Below are 25,067 nucleotides of genomic sequence, written 5' to 3'. Positions count from 1 at the left end.
AGCATACAGACACAGCTTTACTCTGGACCAACAGCCGGTACAGACACAGCAGTACTCTGGACCAACAGCCGGTACAGACAGCAGTACTCTGGACCAACAGCCGGTACAGACACAGCCGTACTTTGGACCAACAGCCGGTACAGACACAGCCGTACTCTGGACCAACAGCCGGTACAGACACAGCCGTACTCTGGACCAACAGCCGGTACAGACACAGCAGTACTCTGGACCAACAGTCGGTACAGACACAGCCGTACTCTGGACCAACAGCCGGTACAGACACAGCTTACTCTGGACCAACAGCCGGTACAGACACAGCAGTACTCTGGACCAACAGCCGGTACAGACACAGCAGTACTGGACCAACAGCCGGTACAACACAGCCGTACTTTGGACCAACAGCCGGTACGACACAGCCGTACTCTGGACCAACAGCCGATACAGACACAGCCGTACTTGGACCACAGTCGGTACAGAGCCGTACTCTGGACCAACAGCCGGTACAGACACAGCCGTACTCTGGACCAACAGCCGGTACAGACACAGCGTACTCTGGACCAACAGCCGTACAGACCAGCTACTCTGGACCAACAGCCGATACAGACACAGCAGTACTCTGGACCAACAGTCGGTACAGACACAGCCGCTCTGGCCCAACAGCCGGTCAGACACAGCAGTACTCTGGACCAACAGCCGGTACAGACACAGCAGTACTCTGGACCAACAGCCGGTACAGACACAGCCGTACTCTGGACCAACAGCCGTAAGAACAGCCGTACTCTGGACCAACAGTCGTCGAACAGCCGTACTCTGGACCAACAGCCGGTACAGACACAGCCGTACTCTGGACCAACAGCCGGCACAGATACAGCCGTACTCTGGACCAACAGCCGTGTACAGACACAGCCGTACTCTGGACCAACAGCCGGTACAGACACAGGGTACTCTGGACCAACAGCCGGTACAGACACAACAGTACTCTGGACCAACAGCCGGTACAGACTGGCAGCAGACACCACACCCCCGGCCAGAGTCTCAGACAATAGCCATACGGAGTCTGAAAATATTGCTCGTCTTCACATCAGTTTTCATCTGGTATGAAAGGTTTAATTTGGGTAATGGAGACGGCCATGCCAGGTCACGGCCTCGACCAATCAGGAGGCAGCATTTTGTTTGTCCATGGCTGACCTTTTACACAAGGAGCTCGTTGATGGGTGGCCAGACGACCCCGGGCCGCCCACAACCTGATGAGGAGAAGGGTTGGGCGGCTGAGTGTGGGAGAGGTGGGTGGTCGGCGGATTGTAGAGAAGGAAGGTGGTTGGGTGGGTAGGTGGGCGGTCGGTGGAGTATGGTAGGGATGGGTGGGTGGGTGGCGGAGTGTGGATGATTTAGGTTGTTGGGCGGTGGGTTGTGTTGGGGTGGGTGGTTGAGATGTGAAGCCTGGAAGTGTGTAAGGGATGAAGGGGATATGTTTAGGGGTGGGTGTGGTAAGGGGAGGATGTGGGGAGGGGAGTGTGGAGAAGGTTAAGGGGAAGACTTAGGGGGATGGTTGTGGGAGATGTGGCTGGGTAGGGGAGGGGAGGGGAGAATGAAGGTGTGGGATGTGAGGGGAAGTGGTGTATATAAACAATCCTCACGTAAGGTGGTGGTGACAGGACAGTGGGAGGATGAGTGCGGGTAGAGGAAGGCTTGAGGAAATATGGCTAATTTATGTATAATTTGTATGTAAGGCAGAACGTAATATTAGTTCCTACAGTCTTGTTGTCTTTCATTCCCTTACGTCACGTCATGCAGGTGTAGTGTCTCAGTCAACATGGAGGAATGTTGGCCCCTAATGGTTCACTCTTAGGCCCCCCCCCCCTCCCCCCACTCGGTCAAGAATCTGGGTATCTTGCTTGAGGTCAGGATACAGTATTGTCAACCAGGATTGGGACACACACACTACAGTGATTGATTACAATTACTTTGTCTATGTCTTGTTACAGTTGGTATAGGAAAGTATTTGATTGTAATTACGATTATGTTTGCTCCAGAGAACAATGCGAAAATTAGCTTTTCCGAACCCAAATCGGTACCCTGCATTATGCCGCCATGGGCATCAAAGATAACGGTACAGACAGACACGATTTAATAAAACGTTGGTATATACTTGTTGGGGTCCTTCGTTTTCACTGTTATATTGTATCATATTACCACTGAACATAATTGATTATAATTATTAATTTTTTATAGGGAACTGAAATTACTCCGTTGGAAAGGTGTAATTAATTACATTCAATTACAATTGCAAATTACACATACCCCATTTCTTGTCTCAACACAATTTGTACCCTGGCAGGAGTGACATAGAGATGGGGCCTCGTTAGTTATGACATACATTATATGTGATCGACAAAAAATCACTGTTCAGATTTTACCATTTGAGTAATACGCCTTGATGTAGAGAAACAATGTCAAGTGTCAGTAGAGTCTCTTATTTATTGGGAGGATGACGGTGAGGTAGTGGGGTGATGGGAGTTATCTCACAGCTCAGTCACCATGTTTCTCTTCTCATTCTACCTTTCATGTTTGTATGATGATGATGATGATGATGATGATGATGATGATGATGATGATCAGATCGTCAACATTCACTCTCCCTCCCCCACATACACACATTTTTACCTGCTGCTGCTATCAACATTCACCTATTTCACCCTCTACTCCTACCCCTCACATTTGACCATCGACATTCACCTACTTTAACCTCCCCTACACACACACACACACACACACACACACACACACACACACACACACACATTCTGCTCGCTGCTACACTGTTTGTCATTACACTCTACTGAAACATTGTTCGGGGGCAGACTTCTCTCTCCTCTCACACGTTTTTTGTTTCCCTCGTGTCTCAGGTCTGTAAAAAATAAAAAACTCAACACAAAAAAACTCGACTCTCCCCAGCGCGTCTTGGTAAAGTTTAAAGAGAGGCGTCTTGATATTCTTGTAGTTTATTGTTATTGTTATTTATTTTTATGTGTGTTTTAAGTTATTGTTGATTAGAGCTTTTTATTTTTTCTTCCATATGCAAAAAAGAAAAGACAGACAGATAGATATAGATAGATAGATAAATAGATAGATATAAATAAATAGATAGATAGATAGATAGATAGATAGATAGATAGATAGATAGATAGATAGATAGATCTACAATACATACCGTTGCCAAGTATTACACTGAAGGGATTATATCAACAGTATAAATGACTATATAACATTATTTGGTAATATCACTTATAGTTATTATACAAATTTAACCGAATTTAACCTTGTCTGATATTAACAATGATTAGTATAATATTTCTCCTCCCATTTTTCTTTTTTTATCCATTTATGTGTGTTATTCTTTCTATGTCCCTTTCATCTCACTCCTAATCCCTCTCTGCTTTCTCTCGCCCTCTCTTCTCTTTCATCCTTCTCGTCTCCTCTCTTCTCCCTCTATCTTCCTCCGCCTCCTACTCATCATCTCCCTTCTCTCTTCTGCTCTTCCTCAGTCTCGTTTTCTCCTCTTCTCCCTCCTCCTGTCTTTTCTCTATCTCTTCTTCTGCCCATGTCTTCTCTTTCTCTTCCTCCTCCTTTTGTCTCCTTTCCATCTTTATTCTCATGTCCCTCCTCTTTTTTCTCTCCTATCTCTCTCTTCCATTTCCTCCATTTCTCTCCTCTTCTTCCTCCTCAACTCCCCTCTCTTCTTCTACCCCCTTTCCTCTTCCTCTCATCTCTCTTTTACCCTTCCTCCTCCTTCTCCTCTCCCATCTCTTCTTCTGCCCCCTTCCTCTTATCTCTCTTTTACCCCGTTCCTCTTCTTCTCATCTCTCTTCTATCCCTTCCTCTCATCTCTCTTCTTCTACCTCTTCCTCCCTTCTCTCCCATCTCTAATTCTAACCCATTCCTCTTTCACTTATCACTCTCCCTCTCTTCTTCCCCCTTCCTTCCCTCTCCCCTGCTCGCTACCTCGGCTGCAGTATTAAACACCACATCATTACGGCCGCGCGAAAATTCAAGGAAACCCCGCGAGTCCTTGCCGAAAAACACTCTAGATATGTTTATGTTTGGTCACTCAGTGTAAAGTTGAGGCGGGGGAGAGGGGCGGAGTGGGAGTGAGAGGAGTGGGAGTGGGAGGGAACGCTGGAGGGATATAGGACTAAAAAAATAATAGATATATATGTTCTTCAAGGGGAGGGAAGGGAAGGGGGAGGGGGAGGGGGGGGTAGAGAGCGAACAAGGGCTGGTTGGTAGATTGTTTAGAGAGGAGGATTCGTGAGGGTTGAGGAATGGGGAGAAGAATACACCTGGGGAGATGGTGTGGGGAGGAGTGAGGCAAAACCAAGAGAGTATAGGGAGGAGTAGGTAGTGGGGTGTTAATGGGGAGAAGGAGATGGGGGTGATAAAAGGGAGAAATAGATAGAGTGGTGATAATGGGAAGGAGTAAGCTAATGGGGAAAAGGTCTGAAGGAATTGAGAAAAGGAGAAAGAGAGAGTGAGAGAGAGAATTGTGAGGATTGAACGAAAGAGAAAATGGGAAGAACTCAGAAAAGAAGAAAAGTGAGGAAAATGGTAGAAAACGAAGTGTAATAGAATTGAATGAGAGAAAGAGGGGAAGAAATTGATCACATTTGGCATGGAGAATTGAAGCTAAACAGACAAACTACCACGTCACCAATATGCCTCCACTGTAAACACAACTGGCTGTCACGTGTCTACAATCTAGCAAACATCATTAGTACCTGCCCTTCCTTCACACCTTTGCTTATAAAAAAAAAATCCAGGTAGACATATCATTAAAGCAGGTATAATGATGATACAGGTGAGTTTATGCCTTTGTAGAATTATAAATACATTGTTGTATATGTCTCTTTGTCATTGTAACTTTCAGCCCATCTTAGTATAATAAGGGCGTAGTGATCGTTGCCGTGGGTGTGTCAGCAAGTTGCGTTCACTTTAAGAGTAGAGGTTGGGTTCACTTTTAGGGGCTTGGTTTCATTTTTATAGGGTTGGGTTCACTTTTATAGGGTTGGGTTCACTTTTATAAGGTTGGGTTCACTTTAAGACCAGGGTTGGGTTCACTTAAGATAGATAAAGGGTGGAATTAGAGTGATAATAGTTGTTCTCTTGGGACAGTGAACAAAGAACATTTAAACAGGTGAACATAGTGACAATTAAAGGGGAAATTGGTCTTAGAATTTAACAAGCAAGGATTATGGTCCGGTATTATGGAGATGGCGTACTCTCTCTCTCTCACCTTCCCCCCGCGGCTGTAATCACCCAGCTAAGTCCTGAGAGAGACCTGTTAAGCTTCACTAAGTCTAAATTAAGTGTCGGCTTATAAGGCTGAGTGAGGCAGCCTCCCTCCTCCCTGCTGCCGAGTGCTGGTGATTGTTGGTGATAATGGTGGTGTTTTTGGTAATGGTGGTGGTAGTGGTTGCTGTTGTTGTTGGTGGTGGTGATTGTTGACTGGTGGGTGTAGTTGGTGATGGTGGTGGTTGTTGTTGGTGGTGGTGGTGGTGATTGTTGTAGTTGGTAAGGTTTATGGTGGTTGTTATTGGTGTTAGCTACCTAGTTGTTGGTGATTGTTAAGACATTGGAATTTTCTTTTTCATTATTGGAGAATATACTGCATGGGGGGATCTATTAATTAATTAATTATTTTTTTTTTTGTGTGTGTGTAAGGGCTGAGTGTTTTAGTGTCAGTGTACCGGGTCAGTGTACAGAAGCTAATTTTGGTCCTTACGGCTATAACTATAGAACAAGTAGACTAATGTTACCTGCAATACTAAGACATGTCTAGAACAGTGTGTATAGAAGGCTTTTAGTTCCAGAGGAAATACATAAAGTTCATGTGGGATTAACGCGAGTTAGAAATTCATATATATATATTTGGGTGGGGAGGGGGAGGGAGGGGGTGGGGGGTGAGTGGAGATGGTGGGGATTATGTGTGGGTAGGTTCTTCTGGGAAAGAGGAGCGCCATTAGCCCCCACGGATAATACTGATTGAGGTTTTAGTAGGAGGCACAGGGAGGATATTCATGCTAACTGAATAAGGAGGAGGTCGCTTCTAGAGGTCGTGTGGAAATGGTGTGTACCCCAAGTGGCGTTGACGAGTGGCCCAGGTTTTCTCCTCGCTAGAAGTATTTTTGTTATCGTCTACACCTGCTGGAGCTGTGTGGCACTGTGCCTTGACAACCTGCTGGAGCTGTGTGGCACTGTGCCTTGACAACCTGCTGGAGCTGTGTGGCACTGTGCCTTGACAACCTGCTGGAGCTGTGCCTGACTGTGTGTGTGGTGTGTGGGTGTGGGGTGTGTGGCACTGTGCCTTGACAACCTGCTGGAGCTGTGTGTGGCACTGTGCCTTGACGAACCGGCTGAAGCTGTGTGGCACTGTGCCTTGACGACCAGCTGAAGCTGTGTGGCACTTGTTGATCACACTACCTCCCACGTACACAGTTCATCACGCCACCTCCCACGTACACAGTTCATCACGCCACCTCCCACGTACACAGTTCATTACGCTACCTCCCACGTACACAGTTCATACGCCACCCCACGTACCACAGTTCATCACGCCACCTCCCACGTACCGTTCATCACGCCACCTCCACGTACACAGTTCATCCGCCACCTCCACGTACACAGTTCATCACGCCACCTCCCGTACACAGTTCATCACGCCACCTCCCAAGTACCAGTTCATCACGCTACCTCCCACGTACACTGTTGATCACACTACCTCTCCCGTACACAGTTCATCACGCCACCTCCCACGTACACAGTTCATCACGCCACCTCCCACGTACACAGTTCATCACGCCCACCTCCCACGTACACAGTTCATCACGCCACCTCCCACGTACACAGTTCATCACGCTACCTCCCACACAGTATCACGCCTCCCACGTACACAGTTCATCACGCCACTCCCACGTACACAGTTCATCACGCCACCTCCCACGTACAGTTCATCACGCCACCTCCCACGTACACAGTTCATCACGCTACCTCCGTACACAGTTCATCACGCCACCTCCCACATGCATTCATCACGCCACCTCCCACGCACACCTCACCACGGCGCACAGTTCATCACGCCACCTCCCACGCTACACAGTTCATCACGCCACCTCGCGCACGTACATCCCACTTTTACATGCACAGTTCATCACGCTACACAGTTCCACCACACCTCCCACGTACACAGTTCATCACGCTACCTCCCACGTACACAGTTCATCACGCCACCTCCCACGTACACAGTTCATCACGCTACCTCCCACGTACACAGTTCATCACGCCACCTCCCACGTACACAGTTCATCACGCCACCTCCCACGTACACAGTTCATCACGCCACCTCCCACGTACACTACATCATCCCACTCACTTCGAATATATATCGAGATGAATCGTGATCACTTTAAGATAAATGTTAAAATTCTAGGATTAACATTCACAAAAAATATATTAACACAGGTAATTAACAGACGGAAGTATCATAAAAGGTTTCAAGTTTTAGATGGAAGAGAAATTGTCCTGATTAATGTCTTTGTGCTCAAGTTAGTAATCATCGTGTGAGACAAAAGGAGGAAAGGATGGAGTTATGGTGAATACTAATGATGATGATGATGGTGGTGAAACACCGATCATTGTAAAAATAATCTCAGTGTGAGGTGCGGGGTTGTCTCGAGTTGTTTTTATTTCAGGAGGTGAAGGAAGCGTTCTACACTATCTTGGTCTTTGTCAGTCAGACAACTCGAGTGCTCTGGCAGGAGTTGCTTACACCCAGTCCATTAGGCCAGGTATTGTGAGGCAACCGTCTTAAGGAGTTGAGTCGAGGTGTTGTCTGATGGCCACAGGGGAGGGGGAGTGGTGTTGAGGGGTGTTGATTCTGGCCAACACTTATGAGGTAAAAACACTTCTCATATTGATTACTTTAAGCAGAAGGTGCCTGGGAATGACACACACACACACACACACACACACACACACATATATATATATATATATATATATATATATATATATATATATATATATATATATATATATATATATATATATGTATATATATATATATACATATACACACTAACTTTTCTTTTTCAGTGGATATTCATTTATTGTCTCGGTCCATGTAGACGATCAAACACAACCCGTAATTAATTTTTAGGAAATATCGTCGGGGAAGTTGACTCGGAAAACAGTATTTTTGTGTGGGTTTGGTGGAAAAGTTTGCACACCATTATCCCGCAGAAAAGTGTGGCTGGGAGCCTGGTGACATGTCAGCTAATGAAGGGACAGGTTCCGTCCTCCGCCTCACCACACCGACACTCCTCCCACCACCTGTCTCACTCACCACTAGTAACGGGTGTGGTGGTTACGGTGGGTGACGGGTGTAGTGCCGTGGATGAGTGTGATCTGGGTGTAGCAGGAGGTGGTCGTATTAGAGAGGTGTGTCAGAGTATCGAGGCCCCTGCATACCGTCGGGTGTATAATATTTTTAGTCTCGTGGGTAAACTTTGAAAAGTCGTAATTGGCCAACTGTGGGATTCTTAATATCTTTTTCCTCAAATGTCTTGTGTGTGTCAATGTGGCCAACTACCGGGGACCACAGGCTAACTACCAAGTCTTTAATACTTACAGCGATTGGATGGCTCTTCTCGCTTCTTTATTCTCATTGGTTGGTTTATTTTTGTTTTACCCCAGTTCACGATTTTGATTGGTTCGATGATACACAAAGGAAAATGCCAAGCTGTTTACCAGGTGGTTGTAAGATTTATTGTAGAAGCCTTAAAGCTGCCTCGGTAACCTTTTTTTATTTTCATTTTCAACCTCCAAACATTTTAGTAATTCACACTGGATCTCTCATTCTTAACTTTGAAACGTGTCTGAAACTTGTATTGCCTTACACACACACACACAAACACACACGCACACACACACACACACGCACACACACGGTTCAGAAAGTCACACTTGTTTTTCTCTCACCGATCTCAAACATGTAAAACACACACACACACACACACACACACACACACACACACACACACACACTGGCTCTCACACACACCAACGTCAATCATATTAGAAAAGTTGTAATATTGCCTTATGTTACTTAACCACTGTTTCTTGATTGCATGTGTGAAGCTAATTTCTAATTGGTCACCTCTTAAATAAAAAACTTAACGCGGATTGGCTATACATAATATACTAACTCATTGATTGGCCTGTTTATAAATGTGGCTACTGATTGGTCGATGTATATTATAGAACTCGACAATAAATAAACTCAGTCGCTTATTGGTTCCCCTATATCGATATATAACCATTAATTGGCTTCCATGAGTTTTTTTTCCCTCTTGCCTGATTGGTTGCCAGGTAATCTGTTCCTGGATCTTGATTGGTTACTTTTCATCACCTGTCGTTTCTGTGGGTTTTGCATAATTGACTTGGACGAATTCTTACACACTTCCTTATTACGTTTTCACTTGTTGAGTTTCTCTGTCGGATTACCTGTATATTAAGCACCCCAGTTTATTTCATCTGAGTTTTTTTTTAAAGACCTTAACGGTACCTGGTGGGAGGTTAGGTTAGGTTTTGATTATAGGCTAGTTTGTGTTTGGTTAGGTTAGGTTAGGTTAGGTTTTGATTACAGGCTAGTTTGTGTTTGGTTAGGTTAGGTTAGGTTTTGATTACAGGCTAGTTTGTGTTTGGTTAGGTTAGGTTAGGTTAGGTTTTGATTATAGGCTAGGTTGTGTTTGGTTTAGTGAGGTTAGGTTTAGTCGGGTTAGGTTTGATTAGATTTGATGAGTTAGGTTAAGTTACTGTTAGGTTAGGGTAGGTTTGATGAGATTAGGTTAAGTTACTGTTAGGTTAGGGTAGGTTTGATGAGATTAGGTTAAGTTACTGTTAGGTTAGGGTAGGTTTGATGAGATTAGGTTAAGTTACTGTTAGGTTAGGGTAGGTTTGATGAGGTTAGGTTAAGTTACTGTTGATTAAGTTTGGGTAGGTTAGGTAACTCGCCTTTTTATTCAAATTTTGTATATTCTTCCACTTAATTTTTTTTTTGAGTTTTGTTATAAAATAAGTTTAGAATATATATATTTATATTTACCTCTCGACTTATTAACATGAAAAACTCTTAGTACCTTATTCATGTCTTCTCCCTCTTCTTCACTTCCTCCTCCTTCTTGTCCTCCTCCTCACCTTCTCCTTCTCTTTGTCCTCCTCACCTCCTCCTTCTCGTTCTCCTCACCTCCTCCTTCTCGTCCTCCTCCTCACCTCCTCCTTCTCTTTGTCCTCCTCCTCACCTCCTCCTTCTTGTCCTCCTCCTCACCTTCTCCTTCTCTTTGTCCTCCTCCCTCACCTTCTCTTTCTTGTCCTCCCCACCTTCTTCTCTTTGTCCTCCTCCTCACCTCCTCCTTCTTGTCCTCCTCCTCCTCACCTTCTCCTTCTCTTTGTCCTCCTCCTGTCCTCCTCCTCACCTCCTCCTTCTTGTCCTCCTCCTCACCTTCCTCTTGTCCCCTCCTCCCACCTCCCTCCTCTTGTCCTCCTCCTCACCTCCTCCTCCTTTCTGTCCTCCACCTCACCTTCCCCTTCTCTTGTCCTCCTCCTCACCTCCTTCTTGTCCTCCACCTCACCTCCTCCTTCTTGTCCTCCACCTCACCTTCCCTTCTCTTTGTCCTCCTCCTCACCTCCTCCTCCTTCTTGTCCTCCTCCTCACCTCCTCCTTCTTGTCCTCCTCCTCACCTCTCCTTCTCCTCCTCCTCCTCACCTCCTCCTCCTTGTTCTCCTCCTACTCCACCATCATCTATTCCTTCTAATCTTATTCATTTTCAATTTCTTTTCATCTCCTTAACCCTTCTTTATCTCCCCTCCCTTCCTATTTCTCACCCTTCCTTCTCTCCTCCTCCTCGATTTCCATATTAATTTTGCTTAATTTAATCTCATAATCCTATTTGTTTTTTTATAAATTTAATTTTTTCATCACCCCCCTTCCCACGCCTCCAATCTCCCCCCTTCCGTTTCCCCGCCATAGTACCCCTCTCCCCTCCCTTTCCCTCCCCAGATAAGTCCTCAGGAACATGTAACAGTACCCAACGCCCACACCAACACTCCCCACCATTAATAAAAATACTTTTTTTCTGAATTTTTTATGTCACTTGTGTTATTTCGTCAACGTTGGCCTGTCGTCACAAGAGCACCAGAGTATGTCATGTACTCGTAATGCATTCGACTTGTGGGGAGCCTCCTTGTGACTAGTAGGAGGAGAAGGAAGAATAGGAGGAGGAGGGTGATGGCGCTAGAGATATTCAGGATACTGTGTGTGTATGACTCTATCCTTACAGGTGAAGCCAGAGGGGTCCAGGATGCTCTCTGTATATAACGAGTCTTATTTGGGGGTATACAGGCCTGGCTCGGGATTTTATTGTGTATACGACTGACTCCTTACTTGGTGTGGGGTAAAGCCGGGGTAAAGCCAGGCTCTAAGACAGTGTGGGTATGACTTTTTTATTATTATGATTTTTTAATAATTACGGGATTTTTTTTATTTAATACGGGTTTATAGTTGTTTTGGCTTTTTTTTTAATAGTGATAAAGTTATTGTAATTATCCATTTTTTGTAATAAGAAAACTAAGTATTTCATATTTAATAGGAAGTTGTACATATTTTTTTATAATAATTTTTTTTCACTTATCTGGAATTGGGGGAAATTGTTATCTATTTTTTGAAATAAAAATTTGTGTCCATTTTCTTTAAGTTTGATCCGTTTTCTGTAATGTGAACTTTTATACTCCACCCTTGGACTACACAGGTGCCATTAGGTGGTGTGGATGACACCAAACATTTGTCTTAATTTACACACCTGTCGATGACTCAGAATGTGACGTACAGGTGTAATAACTTAATTTGGAAGACGTGTTTTAGATTTTCTCGTAAGTCAAATTTGTTTACATATTTGATCATTTGCTGTTGAAAAGTGTAATTATGTTGTGTCAGTGTGAACCATCAGTATCTCAGTATGAATTCTGGTTTTGCTCTCCTGCCTGCGCGCTTGCAATACCTCACCCCCTTCCCAGAGTCGCCCTCCCCCCTTGGCCCAGTATACTGTAGGCTCTTGGGGGGCAACTGCATTGCAGCAGTAGGTTGCGTCTGTCGTCTGTGTAGCGGCCTGATGCGACCCCTCTTATGGCACACTAGTGGCTTCATATGGCCTTGCTACATGTATGGCCCAGTGCGGCTCCTTCCTTCATCTTACTCCCCCAGAGTGGCCTAGAAGCGGCCCAGTGCCCCGTGGTGGTAGTGGTGGTGCCCAGGCGTGGTGATAGTGGCGGCGTTGGACTCAACAGCAGCAGAGGAGGAGGAGGATGGCGCATCACGTTAAGAAGTAGTACTTAAGGGCGTATTGATCCCACAGTGTACCTAGTGGATCCTCCAATAAGGCGCTTATAAACTCCAATCGGGTGTTTGATTTGGAACTATCGGAATACTCATACATTTCTAGCTGGGGAGCTCGGACCAGGACAGGCGTATCCCACACTGGTCCTCCCCACGGCGAACTAACACTTGGCACGTCGAGATTTAAGGGTGAGGGTCATTCCCGCCGCCGCTCTGGGGTTTAGGGCGCTTCGATCCGAGTGATAATCGAGCGCTAGGAATTGGAATGGAGAATTGGGATTTGGTATCATCGCTTGGAATATGAGGGATTTGGTGCGCTTACTGCCGGCTCAACGTGTAACTCCCTCCAGCTCTGATAGGGATTCCCGAAGGCTGACTGTCTGGTGGTGGTGAAGGGAGAGACAGAGGGTACTGATTTGTGTGTGTGTGGATGGATGAGTGCATGTATGCGTATATGTGCATGTGTGTGTAGGTATGTGTATGAGTGAGTGTCTATCTGTGTGTTTGTCATGTATACAATTAAGTGTGTGCACGTCTTGTGTTATGTATATGTGTGTGCACACTTGCTTTGTAAGATTCTACGGGAGGACACACTTAGGTGAGATTATTGCCATCAGAGGTATACACAGCGCAGGACTCGAGTATCACCACCACCACCACCACTACCACCACCATCAACACCACCACCACCACCCACCACCACCACCACCACCACCACCACCACCACCACCACCACCACCACCACCAACACCACCACACCACCACCCACCACCACCACCACCACCACAATCACCACCACCACCACCACCACCACCACCACCACCCACCTCACACCACCACCACCACCACCACCACCACCACCACCACCACCACCCACCACCCACCCAACCACCACCACCAACACCACCACCAACACCACAACCACCACCACCACCACCACCACCACCACCACCACCAACACCACCACCCACCACCACCACCACCAACACCACCACCAACACCACCACCAACCACCACCACCACCACCACACCACCACCACCACCACCCACCACCACCACCACCACCACCACCACCACCACCACCACCACCACCACCACCACCACCACCACCACCACCACCACCACCACCACCACCCACCACCACCCACCACCCACCCACCCACCCACCACCACCACCACCCACCACCACCACCACCACCACCACCACCACCACCACCACCACCACCACCACCACCACCCACCACCACCACCACCACCACCACCACCACCCACCACCACCACCCACCACCACCACCACCACCACCACCACCACCACCACCACCACCACCACCACCACCACCACCACCACACCACCACCACCACCACCACCACTACCACCTCACCACCACCACCACTCACCACCACCACCACCACTGGCACTCACCACTCACCACCAACACCACCACCACCTCAATTACACCACACCACCACCACCACCACCACTCACCACTCACCACCACCATCGCTCACCATCACCACCACCACACCACTTCACACTACCCATTCACCACCACCACCACCAAACAAAAACAGTTTTATTTGTGCGTCAGTCGTTTATATATTATAGAAGAAATAGTATTATTCCAAACGTCTCTATACACCATTCTCTAAAACGAATCTATTGTATGTATGCATAAGTGCAATAATATAAATGTTTGAAAAGCTCCCTTCTGCAACCTGGCCGATGGCTATGGGGAATAATTAATATGGGACACGACTAAGAAAAGACGCTTGGAAGACTTCAGTACTGATTAACGGATTGATAGAGTAATAGGAACTTGTGTACCTCCCCCCCCCTCTCCTCCCCCCTCTCCTGTAGGGTTGTGGGGGGGGGGCATAAGAGTACCAGAAGGTGTGTGTGTGTGTGTGTGTGCGTGAGAGTGCGTTTGTACAGTATATATGCGTTGTGAGTGTGTGTAAGTGTCTGTCCGTGTGTAGGTGGTTGTATGCTTTTGTAATCTTGTCGTTGATTTAATTATACATACAGAAGCCCAATGGAGTCTTTTTGTAGAGGAGGAAGGGAGGGAGGGGGGGGGGGTGGGGGTGAGGGTGAGTGTCATTCATGTTACAGCACTTTTCATTAGCATCTGTGCACAGGTATGGAGCCCCAGCCACTGTCCAGGTTAATTAAAATCACCTTTCTCTCCTTTATTTTTTTCTCCGGTCAGTGCATAGGATATTTATGGTGTGGTCATTTGGTGGTCGAAAGAAAAATGGAGGGGAGGGGAAGGGGGACGTGGTGAGGGGAGATGGGGATAAACAGTGGAAGAGAGGGGTGGGGAGGAGAGAGAGAGAGAGAGAGAGAGAGAGAGAGAGAGAGAGAGAGAGAGAGAGAGATATGACAACAGCCACTAATATATTTTATGAGAAACAAAAAAGAACTTGTCCTCGGAATCACTATAATGTGAACGTCAGAGGTGAGTGAGGATGATGACCTCCAAGAGAAAGGTCAAGATTGAACTTTGGAGGAGGAGGAGAGGAAAGGGGGTGGTAGTGAGGGGAAGTTTATAGAGGAGAAGACTTGTTGGAGGGGAAGATGTAGAGAGGGAGGGAGAGGTATTGGATGGAGGGGAAGGAAGGTCAGGAAAGGGAGGGGGAGTGAGTGGAGTGATTGGAAGGTGGGGTGGGAAGGAGGGGAAGGAAACGTAAGGGAGGGAGGGAGAGGCAGTGGATGTAGGTGGAAAGGAAGTTAGTGTAGGGGGAAAATAAAAGGTAGGGGAGGAAGGGACGGTAGTGGGTAAAGGGAAGGGGAGGGAGAGGAGAGGAGAGGTTTGAGGCCGGTGAGAGTTTTTTTGTGGAGTGAGTGTGTCTCGCGGGAGGGATGATGTTAAGGCGAAGGTTCTCTGGCGGTTTTAAGCTGGCCATTGTCCAAAAGTAAACAGAGTGGCGGATTGGCCCCTCAGCAAAGAAAGAATGTGGTCGGGTTTTAATCTGGCCTGGTGTCCATTGTGGTCAGCGAAGCCATGCAAATATACACGGTGAATTACTCTCTGTATCACCCAAACACCCTTTATAATCGTGTGTCTCTTTATCTTCCCGTAATGGCATGATATTACACCACAGATCCTACGTGAGTGAGCGTCAAATATCGGTGTGTGATATAGGTGGCGTGATGGCGTATAGCGTAGCCCGGTTATAAGGTGGTGAGAGATGGTGATATTATCCGGGTCATGTTGTCCTTTACTTACCCGTATTCGCCCTGACCAGTGGCCGAGGATATTTTTATTTTGTACTGAATGACTTGATTACTCCGTTTAATTTACAGGTAGTGGAAAATTAATAGCGGCACAAAAGAGCTTCGTTTTCATTACGAGGGTTAGGAATGCCGCCCTACAGGGGGAGAAAAATGGGTGGTGGGGAATTTGTTGACCCTATTTTTCTACACCAGGAGCAGTGGCGACATGTTGGATTACCCGATTAAATAGTGATGAGGTTGTGTGTGGCTCTCATAGTAGACCTTCATTTTTTTTACTCGGGGGGACTACAGGTCGCTGGCTGTGGCCATTTTTCCTTTACCTGTTCAATCATTTATTTATATTTATTTATATTTTTTCGCTGGGCTTTTGTCGAGGACCAAGATGAAGTGAGTGTAGAAATGTTCCTGTGAACTGTGTAACTGGGTTTGACTGTATTGTAGTGAGGTAGCTTTGACTGTACACTGACCCTCTGACGATTGAGAGAATAATGTTTACATAACAAAAGCAACATTGAACTATACTGAGAATTACATGTTGATAATTTGACTGAGTACTGTCATGGCATACTCTTAATACATTAAACTAATTAATTACATGTACGTAAATGATAGGTATTATTGACAGTGTTATAATTCTTTAATAACTGTATAAATTAATGATTATACGTGCTGACTTTCCCCGTAACAAAGTGAAGCGTGATGATGGTCGTGTTTACTTCAGGTCAAGTTGATTTAATTGTGTTTTATTAAGCGTTGTCTCACTAGTGATTGAGGTAGGATTGATGGAGCGACGTGTAGTGTTGTTCAGTGACTGGGTGGAGATTGATGAAGTTGAATGCACAGTCTATTTTATTAAGGTGAATTATTATTATTATTATTAGGTAAGAAAAAACAGTAATAGTTGTCAAATTGTCCGTGAAAAAGTCGACTTTGCATTACCTAACACTAACCCTTCACCTGCAGTTATATACACTACGTCACCAGGTAAGAGAGAAGACATCCTTTATTGATCCATTAACTTCAGTTTTTACTTTACCTGTTCTTTTGTGTATGAGAAATGGTACAAAATAATGATCAAAATAAAAATTCATTAGTCTTAGTGTGTAGGGCAGAACACCTCCGACAGCGTCTAATTGTTCTAAATTATTCAGGAGTCTCACACCAGCCACGCCTGCGTCTACCATGCCCCTTAAAGCTTCTTCTCCGCCATTTTGTTTTTTATTTCTTACCATTGCATTATGATGAAAATATAATTTTTTATTGACGGATGTGTATGAGGTAGTAGAGGAGAGGAGGGAGTGTTAAGAGCCAGTGGTCCGGGTTGAGGCGAGCACCTCCCTCAGGTAAGAGTTGCTCTACCTGGACTCAACAACAAAGAGTCTCGACCTTCTCTAAACATGCGAGTCACTTACCTGAGTCACTCTGCGCTTGTGTCACTGGTCTGGCGAGTGTCATTCATTTTGAGAGTGGTGCCACTCACCGCAAGAGTGTCACTCAGTGCGAGAGTGTAACTTAGCACAAATGTCATTCACCATGAGTGTCATTGCACATGTCTCAGTCTCCGTGCGAGAATCTCACCACCTACTTGTAGTATTGTCTTGCCCGGCCCCTCGCTGAACCACTCGTCCCCGGAGTTCAGATGGTGGCACCGTCCTCTCCACACACTCAAAAGATCATATATCATTTTTTCTCTAACTTAGATAGAAGAACGTAAATGATTGGCTAACCAAAGTTACGCCATAAAAATGGCTACCAAAATGGTGTCGCAAATATATTGAAGTTCACTCCCCTCGTTAAGACACTTACCTTCCATATCTCTTTGAATCTGACTCAGGACGACGCACTCAGGCTGTAGTACCTCTCACTGGCGTACACTCTGCCACAGAATATCCTCAAATATCGCAAATTTTAAGGCAGCTTCAGTAAGGGACATCACTCCTTAAATACGGCCACTAGTAACGCCTCGCCGATAGTAATGCTCACATAACCTCGCGGGACCTGGAGTAAGGGTTGTGTAAGGCCCCTTGTTAAGGGCCGCGGTCTTTAGTCCATACCGTTCTGTCTCCTCTCCTTGATTCGGGCGCGATGCACCTGGAGGATTTCAACTTTGATTTTTATACTTTGTGAGGATCAAAAGCGATCAATTTATTTCTTGTACTTTTATCCCTGAAATTAATTACAAAGATACAAGAAGTTTCACAGTTACTTCATCTCAGGTAAGGAGACGGTTGAACTGTCAATCATATATGGTTTAAATTAATGGAAAAGCATGACTTTTTTTTTTAGATATACGCCAACTCCTTACACTAAATTTAACACCAGATATGCATGTATTTCATAGCCACTTCATCCGACAAGACCATCTCAAGGTTTAATGGCCAGGTCATATTCTTCCTCACTCGCCACGATGACACATAACTTTTAAATGTTTCTTCAAGTTGCTGATGTAAAATACAGCCGAGTGTTGTAGTGTTGATGAAAACATACATCCAACACTCTTAGACGGTCTGCCTCTTGGCTTGTGAGTTGAACAAAAGTTATAATTGCCTGAATGTGTTCATTGAGAGGATGTGAGAACAGCTGGCATTGAATACACTACATGCCTCTGTTATCTGCCGCGGTATAACACCTCTCCCTGGTGGTGTGGGGACCTAGTGACGCTCTCAGGGACAACACTGAGCTGTCTTGGGGGAGGTGGATGGAGTGTTATGATGGAGGAGGTCAGCAATTATATAGGTTTTCAGCCGTGTTTTTCTGTAATGTTGGTGTTTTAGGGTTGGCGTAAGTTCGCCTGTAGGTGGTTTAACGTGTGCCTGTAGGGGAAGGTCGTCCTTTACCCCCTGTGGTAAAGTTTACGTACATGTTGCAGAGTCGCGATACTAAACTTATAAATGAATGGGTAGTAGTCTGGTAACGATGGAGCTGATTGGTGGACAAATTCGGGTGCTGCAGAGGTAATGTGAACACCTTTACACTCGCCCTCCGTCCTCTGGCTACTGAAGTAACCTGGAAGCTTCTATGCCTCTGTGAGATGTAGTTACTTCTAAACACTTCCCAAGTCACTTGTCCTCTTTATGTATGGAAGAAGAAAATTATGACATGCTAATATAAGGAAGAACAGTGTAGAAGTATTAAGTGTATGTGAGAGTGAAGGAATGAATGGACACTTAAGTCTTAGTAACAATGAATGACTCATGACCTTCATCGTATATAAATATCACCACCAAATTGTAAAAGATTATGACTAGTGGACGGCAGAGTGAGACTCGTGCCTCACCTGTGTTGGTGAGCGACGTTTGGCTGTGATAACAGGGCACCTTGTGTGTGTCCCTCCCTGGGACCACTTCTTCACCATGATGACACTTGTGTTGTCATATCATAGAGGAGTGGTTTGTGTTGGGTTGTTACCACTAAGTTAAGTTCATCTCTCAGGAGATGTCGTGTTTGGGGTTCACGAGGTGAGCGAGTGTAGTATGGCCGCCCTGGATAGTATCACGTTTTTTTGCAGATAAAGAAGAAGTAATAGAAAGGACCAACATAATAATGATAAATGAGACACAACAACAATGCATGAGTCAACCTCCACATATTATGATGCCTGAGGGTTTGTGTCAACACTGTGAACCATTGTGTGATTTACCCTGGACACGTGTAGTGGCGCCAGTGTCCCTGTGTGAAGAAGCTTCCTGGTGTATAATGATCATGAAGTGCACAAATGTCCCCCTATGCATTTTATTTTTAAAGTCTTATCACTCATATTGATATTATTCCTCTTATGAATCATCTATGTATATTATCTATATTATTTGTGTTTATATTATATTTATATATGTATCATTTATTGCCAAGTGAAACTTCATCTAGCTGGGAAAGGAACTCTGCGACAACTGTTCTTTAATTATAATACCTCGCTAAGTATGTATTAAGGTTGACAACTAACACTTCATTGAGCCAGTAGACCAATATAACTTATGTCTTCTTTGTAAGTATTTTATTTTTAACCTCTCGGTCGCTTTAAACCATATGATGTTATTTTAGTCTCCTGTTTACGAGTCTTTCACCACTTGTTATCGTATTCCAATCAGTCACTGTATCACCTGTGTGTGGATATCTACTCTCTCTCTCTCTCTCTCTCTCTCTCTCTCTCTCTCTCTCTCTCGTTTCCTTCCCACTGATTACCATCTTTATTATTCCTCATCTTCTTCCTCATCATCAGTCCATCTCTGGCGGTCGACTCATTACTTCACACATAATATACACGTGTTTTCCTCTGCTATACATCACCTCTGCTTATTTCCTTTCTTAGTTCACATTATTTTCCGACTTTCATTCTTTCTTTTTTCTCTCCCATCGCCTCTCCCTTTCCTCCCTCCCACCTTCCCCTATCTCCCACCCCTTTCCCTCCTTCCCTCCCTCCATCTCTCCTCCCTAAGCCAGCAGGAAGTCACCACACACACACACACACACACACACACACACACACACACATTTTCCGTCAGCTGTCATTTCTCCATTGCTCTTGGGGGCGACCGCGGCAGACAAAAATCATGTCCCTGCTAATGAGACGTGAATATTTTAACTCCGCTTTGGGTCTTTGCCGGCTCGGGAATATCTGTCTTTCTTTTTTTTGGTCCATAATAGCGGCCGGGAAGATTTTTTGACTAAGGAACTTGATGCTTTGATTTGTGTATTTGTTTGTTTATACAGGTTCTGGAGCTCATTATGAAAGCTATTTGATATGGGGGGAGGGGGTGTATGGAGGTAAGAATGAGAGGGGGTGATGGTATGGGTATGGTATGAGGGGGGTGGTGATTGTATGGGGGTAAGTATGAGGAGGAGGATGAGGGGTAGGGTAGGATTGTTTATGAAAGAGGTTATATGGAGTCCTATTGTCTTATGGAGATGTTTATATTTTTCTTAATTGTCTTTTGGTTAGGAAGTCGAGGCATTATAAATTCATGATCTTGTATCCTCTTATGACAGTGGCCTTCCGCGTCTCTTTATGTTTGACTCTCGGCCCAAATCCTTATAATTTATATATGAACAAAGTGACTTGAAGGGTATAGGTTGAGGGTATGGGATGGGGGGCATGGGTTGGGGGGGTATGGGATGAGGGGTATGGAATGAGGGGTATGGAATGAGGGGTATGGGATGGGGGCATGGGATGAAGGGTATGGGATGGGGGTATGGGATGAAGGGTATGGGATGGGGGTATGGAATGGGGGGATGGGGAGCATGAGATGGGGGTGGGGGTGGTAGAGGAGATATGGGATAGGGGATAGGGGATACAGATGATGCTCATAACTCCCTAAAAGCTCCCAGGCAGTGACACCATCATCCATCAGGCCAGTAAATTGTATGAGTTATGTTACTTACACACTCAGAAGACTGTGTGAGAGGCTGGTGTGTGGTGCCCAGGAAGGAGGAGGAGGCAGGTACCCATTACCCACCCTCTTATATTGTTGTCACCTCACATATTTTTGACGAGGAATCCATTTTTTCTCTCAATAAAATCCATCACCTATTAATTATCTCTCCTGTTGTTATGCATTACAGTTTATAGTGAATGGTTTTTAATTAATTACAATAGACTTAAATTTCTATGTATCGGTTCATATATTTTGTGATTAAAATTTTTGTTTATTATTTTTAAAGAATTCGTGTAGGGGGTTCAATTTTTCAACACTCGTTCAAAAACTTAAGATTGATATTTTGTTTAAGGTTCTGAAATTTTCGTGATACCAATTTAATAGTATTCCGTAAACGCCATTTTCTCTCTGATACACCCGTGCGGTAGAGTCGTGTGTGTGTTTCTCTTCAGCATTCTTAATTATCAGTTATACTCTCCTATACACCAAACACTGTCAATTTACATAAGGCGTTTGAAGGAGACTTGTTCCTTGAGTTTTATGATGTATTGTGTTAGTTGTTTGAGTTTAAAGTTGACGAATGAATAGAGAGGAATAAAGCTTTGCTGGCGTGAGTGTGTACAGGTACGGGGGGAGGGGTGGCGTGATCGTGGCAGAGTGAAGGTACAGTATATATTACAGGTACAGAACAGGTAAACAATACAAAGTCAGATAACAGGTAGGCAGTGGGGAGGAATAGAGAATATGTAGACAATAAACAAAGCTGATAATTAAAGGTAAATAATCAGACAGGTAGGTAAATAATGGTAAATAATTAAACCAAAGATCAGGTATTGTCCAGTTATCTATAAAAAAATAACTTCAAAATAAACATTAATATAAACCGATCGTTAAGGAGAGAGAGAGAGAGAGAGAGAGAGAGAGAGAGAGAGAGAGAGAGAGAGAGAGAGAGAGAGAGAGAGAGAGAGAGAGAGAGAGAGAGAGAGAGAGAGAGGTAACACTTCGCTAAAGAGAAGATATACAGTAGGTAACGTAGATGGGTAGAGAAAACGCAAAGAGCAAATGGAGAAAAATGAGAGAAATTACTAAATATGGAAAGAAAACGGTAGAATCCCATCTGACTTAGCAAGAAAAAATTGGCATCACAGAAGATGGGGGAAAAATGGTGGAACGTAAGGAAAATATTATTATGTTAGAATAGACAATTTTATCATCATGGGAAAGAACGTTACAATGTTGGAAAGCTGGCGAACGTTACAAGTATAGAGAACGGGAAGCAGGCGATCGCAGAAAATGGAAATGTTCGTAGTGTCACCAGAATACACACTCGCCCACTCGCTGTAGTAAACTCACCATCATTATTCATTTACAATCTTGAAATAATCTCCTTCCATCACTTAAACTCATAATGGGGAATCATAAAAAAACATTTAAAACAGTAGGAACTATAGTAGGATTCTTTTTTGGGTAATAAATCCGAATCGTGAGTACACTCCTCCTCCTGTTATCCTCAGGCCGCTCCTGTAATTCTCGCTCTTAACAAGTACAGTGGTTGTAATATTCAGATTTTTTTTTTTTTACCTACCTCGCGTGCGGGCGTATCTACCCTCGTGTTATGTGTCCACGTCACGCCCACTGATGTGTGGGTAGTGAGCGTGTAAACATTATTTCCTGTTTATGAGTGAGAATTGTTTCATTATGGTGTTAGACTGGTATATAATTAACGAATATATTAGAAGATTTGTATTAACTTATTATAAAGGTATGAAAGTTTGTGAGAGGTCCAAAAGTTATATTTACTTTTAAGATCCAATGTATGTGTGAGTTGTGTTGAGGCCTGGATAAGGAGTTGGTACCCAGGGCAGGTAAACATAGGTACAGGTGCCCCAGGTGGGTGGGTAGGGTTGGGGCAGGTGAACGCAGGTAGAAGCCCCCAGGTGTGTATTATAGAGGACTACTACCACTAACACCTGGTTAAAGAGGTACAGCCAAGGTTATAGTACCTCAGTTTTAGGTACTGGTATTTTAATTAAGTTTAAAAGTCAAGGTCAACAAAAAGTTCGCAGAAATCAGATTTTCCGCCGTATATTTAAAGCTGTGTGTGTGTGAGGGTGACACTTTTACTTGTACTGGTGTGTGTGTGTGTGTGTGTGTGTGTGTGTGTGTGTGTGTGTGTGTGTGTGTGTGTGTGTGTGTGTGTGTGTGTGTGTAACTACCGCACACGTATATTTCAGAAATTTGTGTATATGATTAAATATTTTTATCTGTCAGATTTTTGCGATGCCCAGGTGGAGGTCAATTTGGGGTAGACCTTTGTAGAGGTTGCCCACCCTCTCATACCCTCCCTCCTCCCCTCCCTCCCCTCCCTTCCCTATACCCCTCCCTCCCCCGACACCGCTCCTCCCCGACACCCTCCCTCCCCATACCCCTCCTCCCCCCATGCCCTCCCTCCCCCATGCCCCTCCCTCCCCCAGCCCTCCCTTCCTATACCCTCCCTCCCGGGCCACGGTACTATTCCACTATCACTCATTATCAACAACCACGGAAGGCCACTTAGAGGCTTCATCAGGACTCCCACTCTTACTTTCCTTTCGAAGGCTCTCACTATAAATACCAAGTGCATAATACACACTCGGCATGCATTCACCATTACGCATCTCCCTACTCGTGAATGCACAAGGGTAGACTGCATAGCCAAGTACCATATCACTATTCTATCAGTGCTGTAGGGCTCTCCGCTCCGCCTTTTGATGTCCGCCTCCGTACAGAATAAATGAGAGATTTAACCTCTAGTGTCGTGACGGGTAAGAGCTGGGAGTTGCGGCCGCTGCAGTGATGGCCAGCACCGAACCTCTGATGCCAGCCAAACATGAATCCTACTCTATATATCAATGTGAAATATGAATGGTACGTTAATGGCATGATTAGCACTTAGTGTTTGTAATGCATAACACTCCTACCTTAAACAGACAGACTACATCAAATTGTAACGTGGTTTATCTGTGATACTTTAGGTGAATCATTAGTTCCTGTATGTTATTAGCATCGTGTGTATAATTACAGCGTTGGTTTTTATTTTGTTGTTTATGATATATTTATATTGATTTTAACCTTTTGTGTTATTTATAAAGTATCGTGAAATGTTGATAGTATTTGTATGTCGTGTACTGTATGTTTAATATATGCATAGACCTTGAGAACGACCATAATTATCATCCTGGATATATAGATTGTAAATGGCGTGCTAAAGAGAGATTGAAATATGTTGTTATATCATTGTTCTGCTGTACCGTGCCCCCTCAGCCTTTGTTCTTTCTGTTCTTTATAGTTTTTTTTTGTGTAATTAGAACGTTTTAAGTATTTTTTTATAACAGTTGTCTCTCTGTGTGTGTTGTACGTGGAGTTTGTTGGTCTTGTGTTAAGTGCTTTTGTCTGTGTGGTTCCTGGGAATATTGTTTGTGTATTGTTCTTAACAGTTTTGTCTTTGTGTTGTTACAGAGAAGGCGAGGCGATATAACAACCTCATCGAACAGGGCATAACTGATCCAGGTGAGTGTTGTGGCTTGTTGACTTACTAACCTGACCTAATCTAACCTGACCTAACCTAGCCCAACCTAGTCTAGCCTAACCGACCAAGGTAAGTGTTGTGGCCTGTTCAATTACTAACCTGACCTGACCTAATCTGACCTGATCTAACCTAACCTAGTCTATCCTAACCAACCAAGGTAAGTGTTGTATCCTGTTCACTTCCTAGCCTGACCTGACCTAGTCTAGCCTAACCTAACCAACCGAAATAAGTGTTGCCTCTGCTAATTTCTTAACCTAACCTAATCTAACCTGGACTAGCTTATCCTAACCTGACCTAACTTTACCCAGGTGAGTGCTGCCCCTCCTGCTTACTTCCTAACCTAACCTAAACCTAACCTAACCTAACCTAACCTTGTTCCTTGTCACCCAGTACTGTTGCAGCCTTCCCCAGTTATTATAAGATTATGTTGTATGTATGTAGACGTGTAGT

General features: G+C 44.7%; 2 protein-coding genes across 2 annotated transcripts in view; both read left to right on the top strand.

Moving 5' to 3' along the window:
• Positions 1-1,210: 1,210 nt before the first annotated feature.
• On the top strand, positions 1,211-7,454 carry LOC121855400 (extensin-2-like). Its single transcript, XM_042350302.1, has 2 exons — positions 1,211-1,283; positions 6,493-7,454. Exons 1-2 carry the CDS (start codon positions 1,211-1,213, stop codon positions 7,452-7,454), a joined length of 1,035 nt encoding a protein of 344 aa, XP_042206236.1.
• Positions 7,455-24,189: 16,735 nt separating this feature from the next.
• Positions 24,190-25,067, top strand: part of LOC121855399 (Fanconi anemia group J protein homolog) — a 279,612-nt gene continuing 278,734 nt past the window's right edge. Inside the window, exons 1-2 of the mRNA XM_042350301.1 lie at positions 24,190-24,204; positions 24,526-24,598. Of these exons, the coding sequence (XP_042206235.1) occupies positions 24,190-24,204; positions 24,526-24,598 (88 nt within the window). The remainder of the gene's footprint in view (positions 24,205-24,525; positions 24,599-25,067) is intronic.

Source organism: Homarus americanus, unplaced genomic scaffold (assembly GCF_018991925.1).
Source record: "Homarus americanus isolate GMGI-L3 unplaced genomic scaffold, GMGI_Hamer_2.0 scaffold57726, whole genome shotgun sequence".
Classification (NCBI taxonomy): domain Eukaryota; kingdom Metazoa; phylum Arthropoda; class Malacostraca; order Decapoda; family Nephropidae; genus Homarus; species Homarus americanus.
This window is presented reverse-complemented; position numbering and strand designations above follow the sequence as displayed.

Excerpts from the sequence above, each read along its gene's own strand:
- LOC121855400 (XM_042350302.1), top strand. The coding sequence starts at position 1,211 with ATGGGTGGCCAGACGACCCCGGGCCGCCCACAACCTGATGAGGAGAAG. Across the intron at positions 1,284-6,492 it reads GGCGGCTGAGTGTGGGAGAG|TTCATCACGCCACCTCCCAC; the intron begins GTGGGTGGTCGG and ends CCACGTACACAG.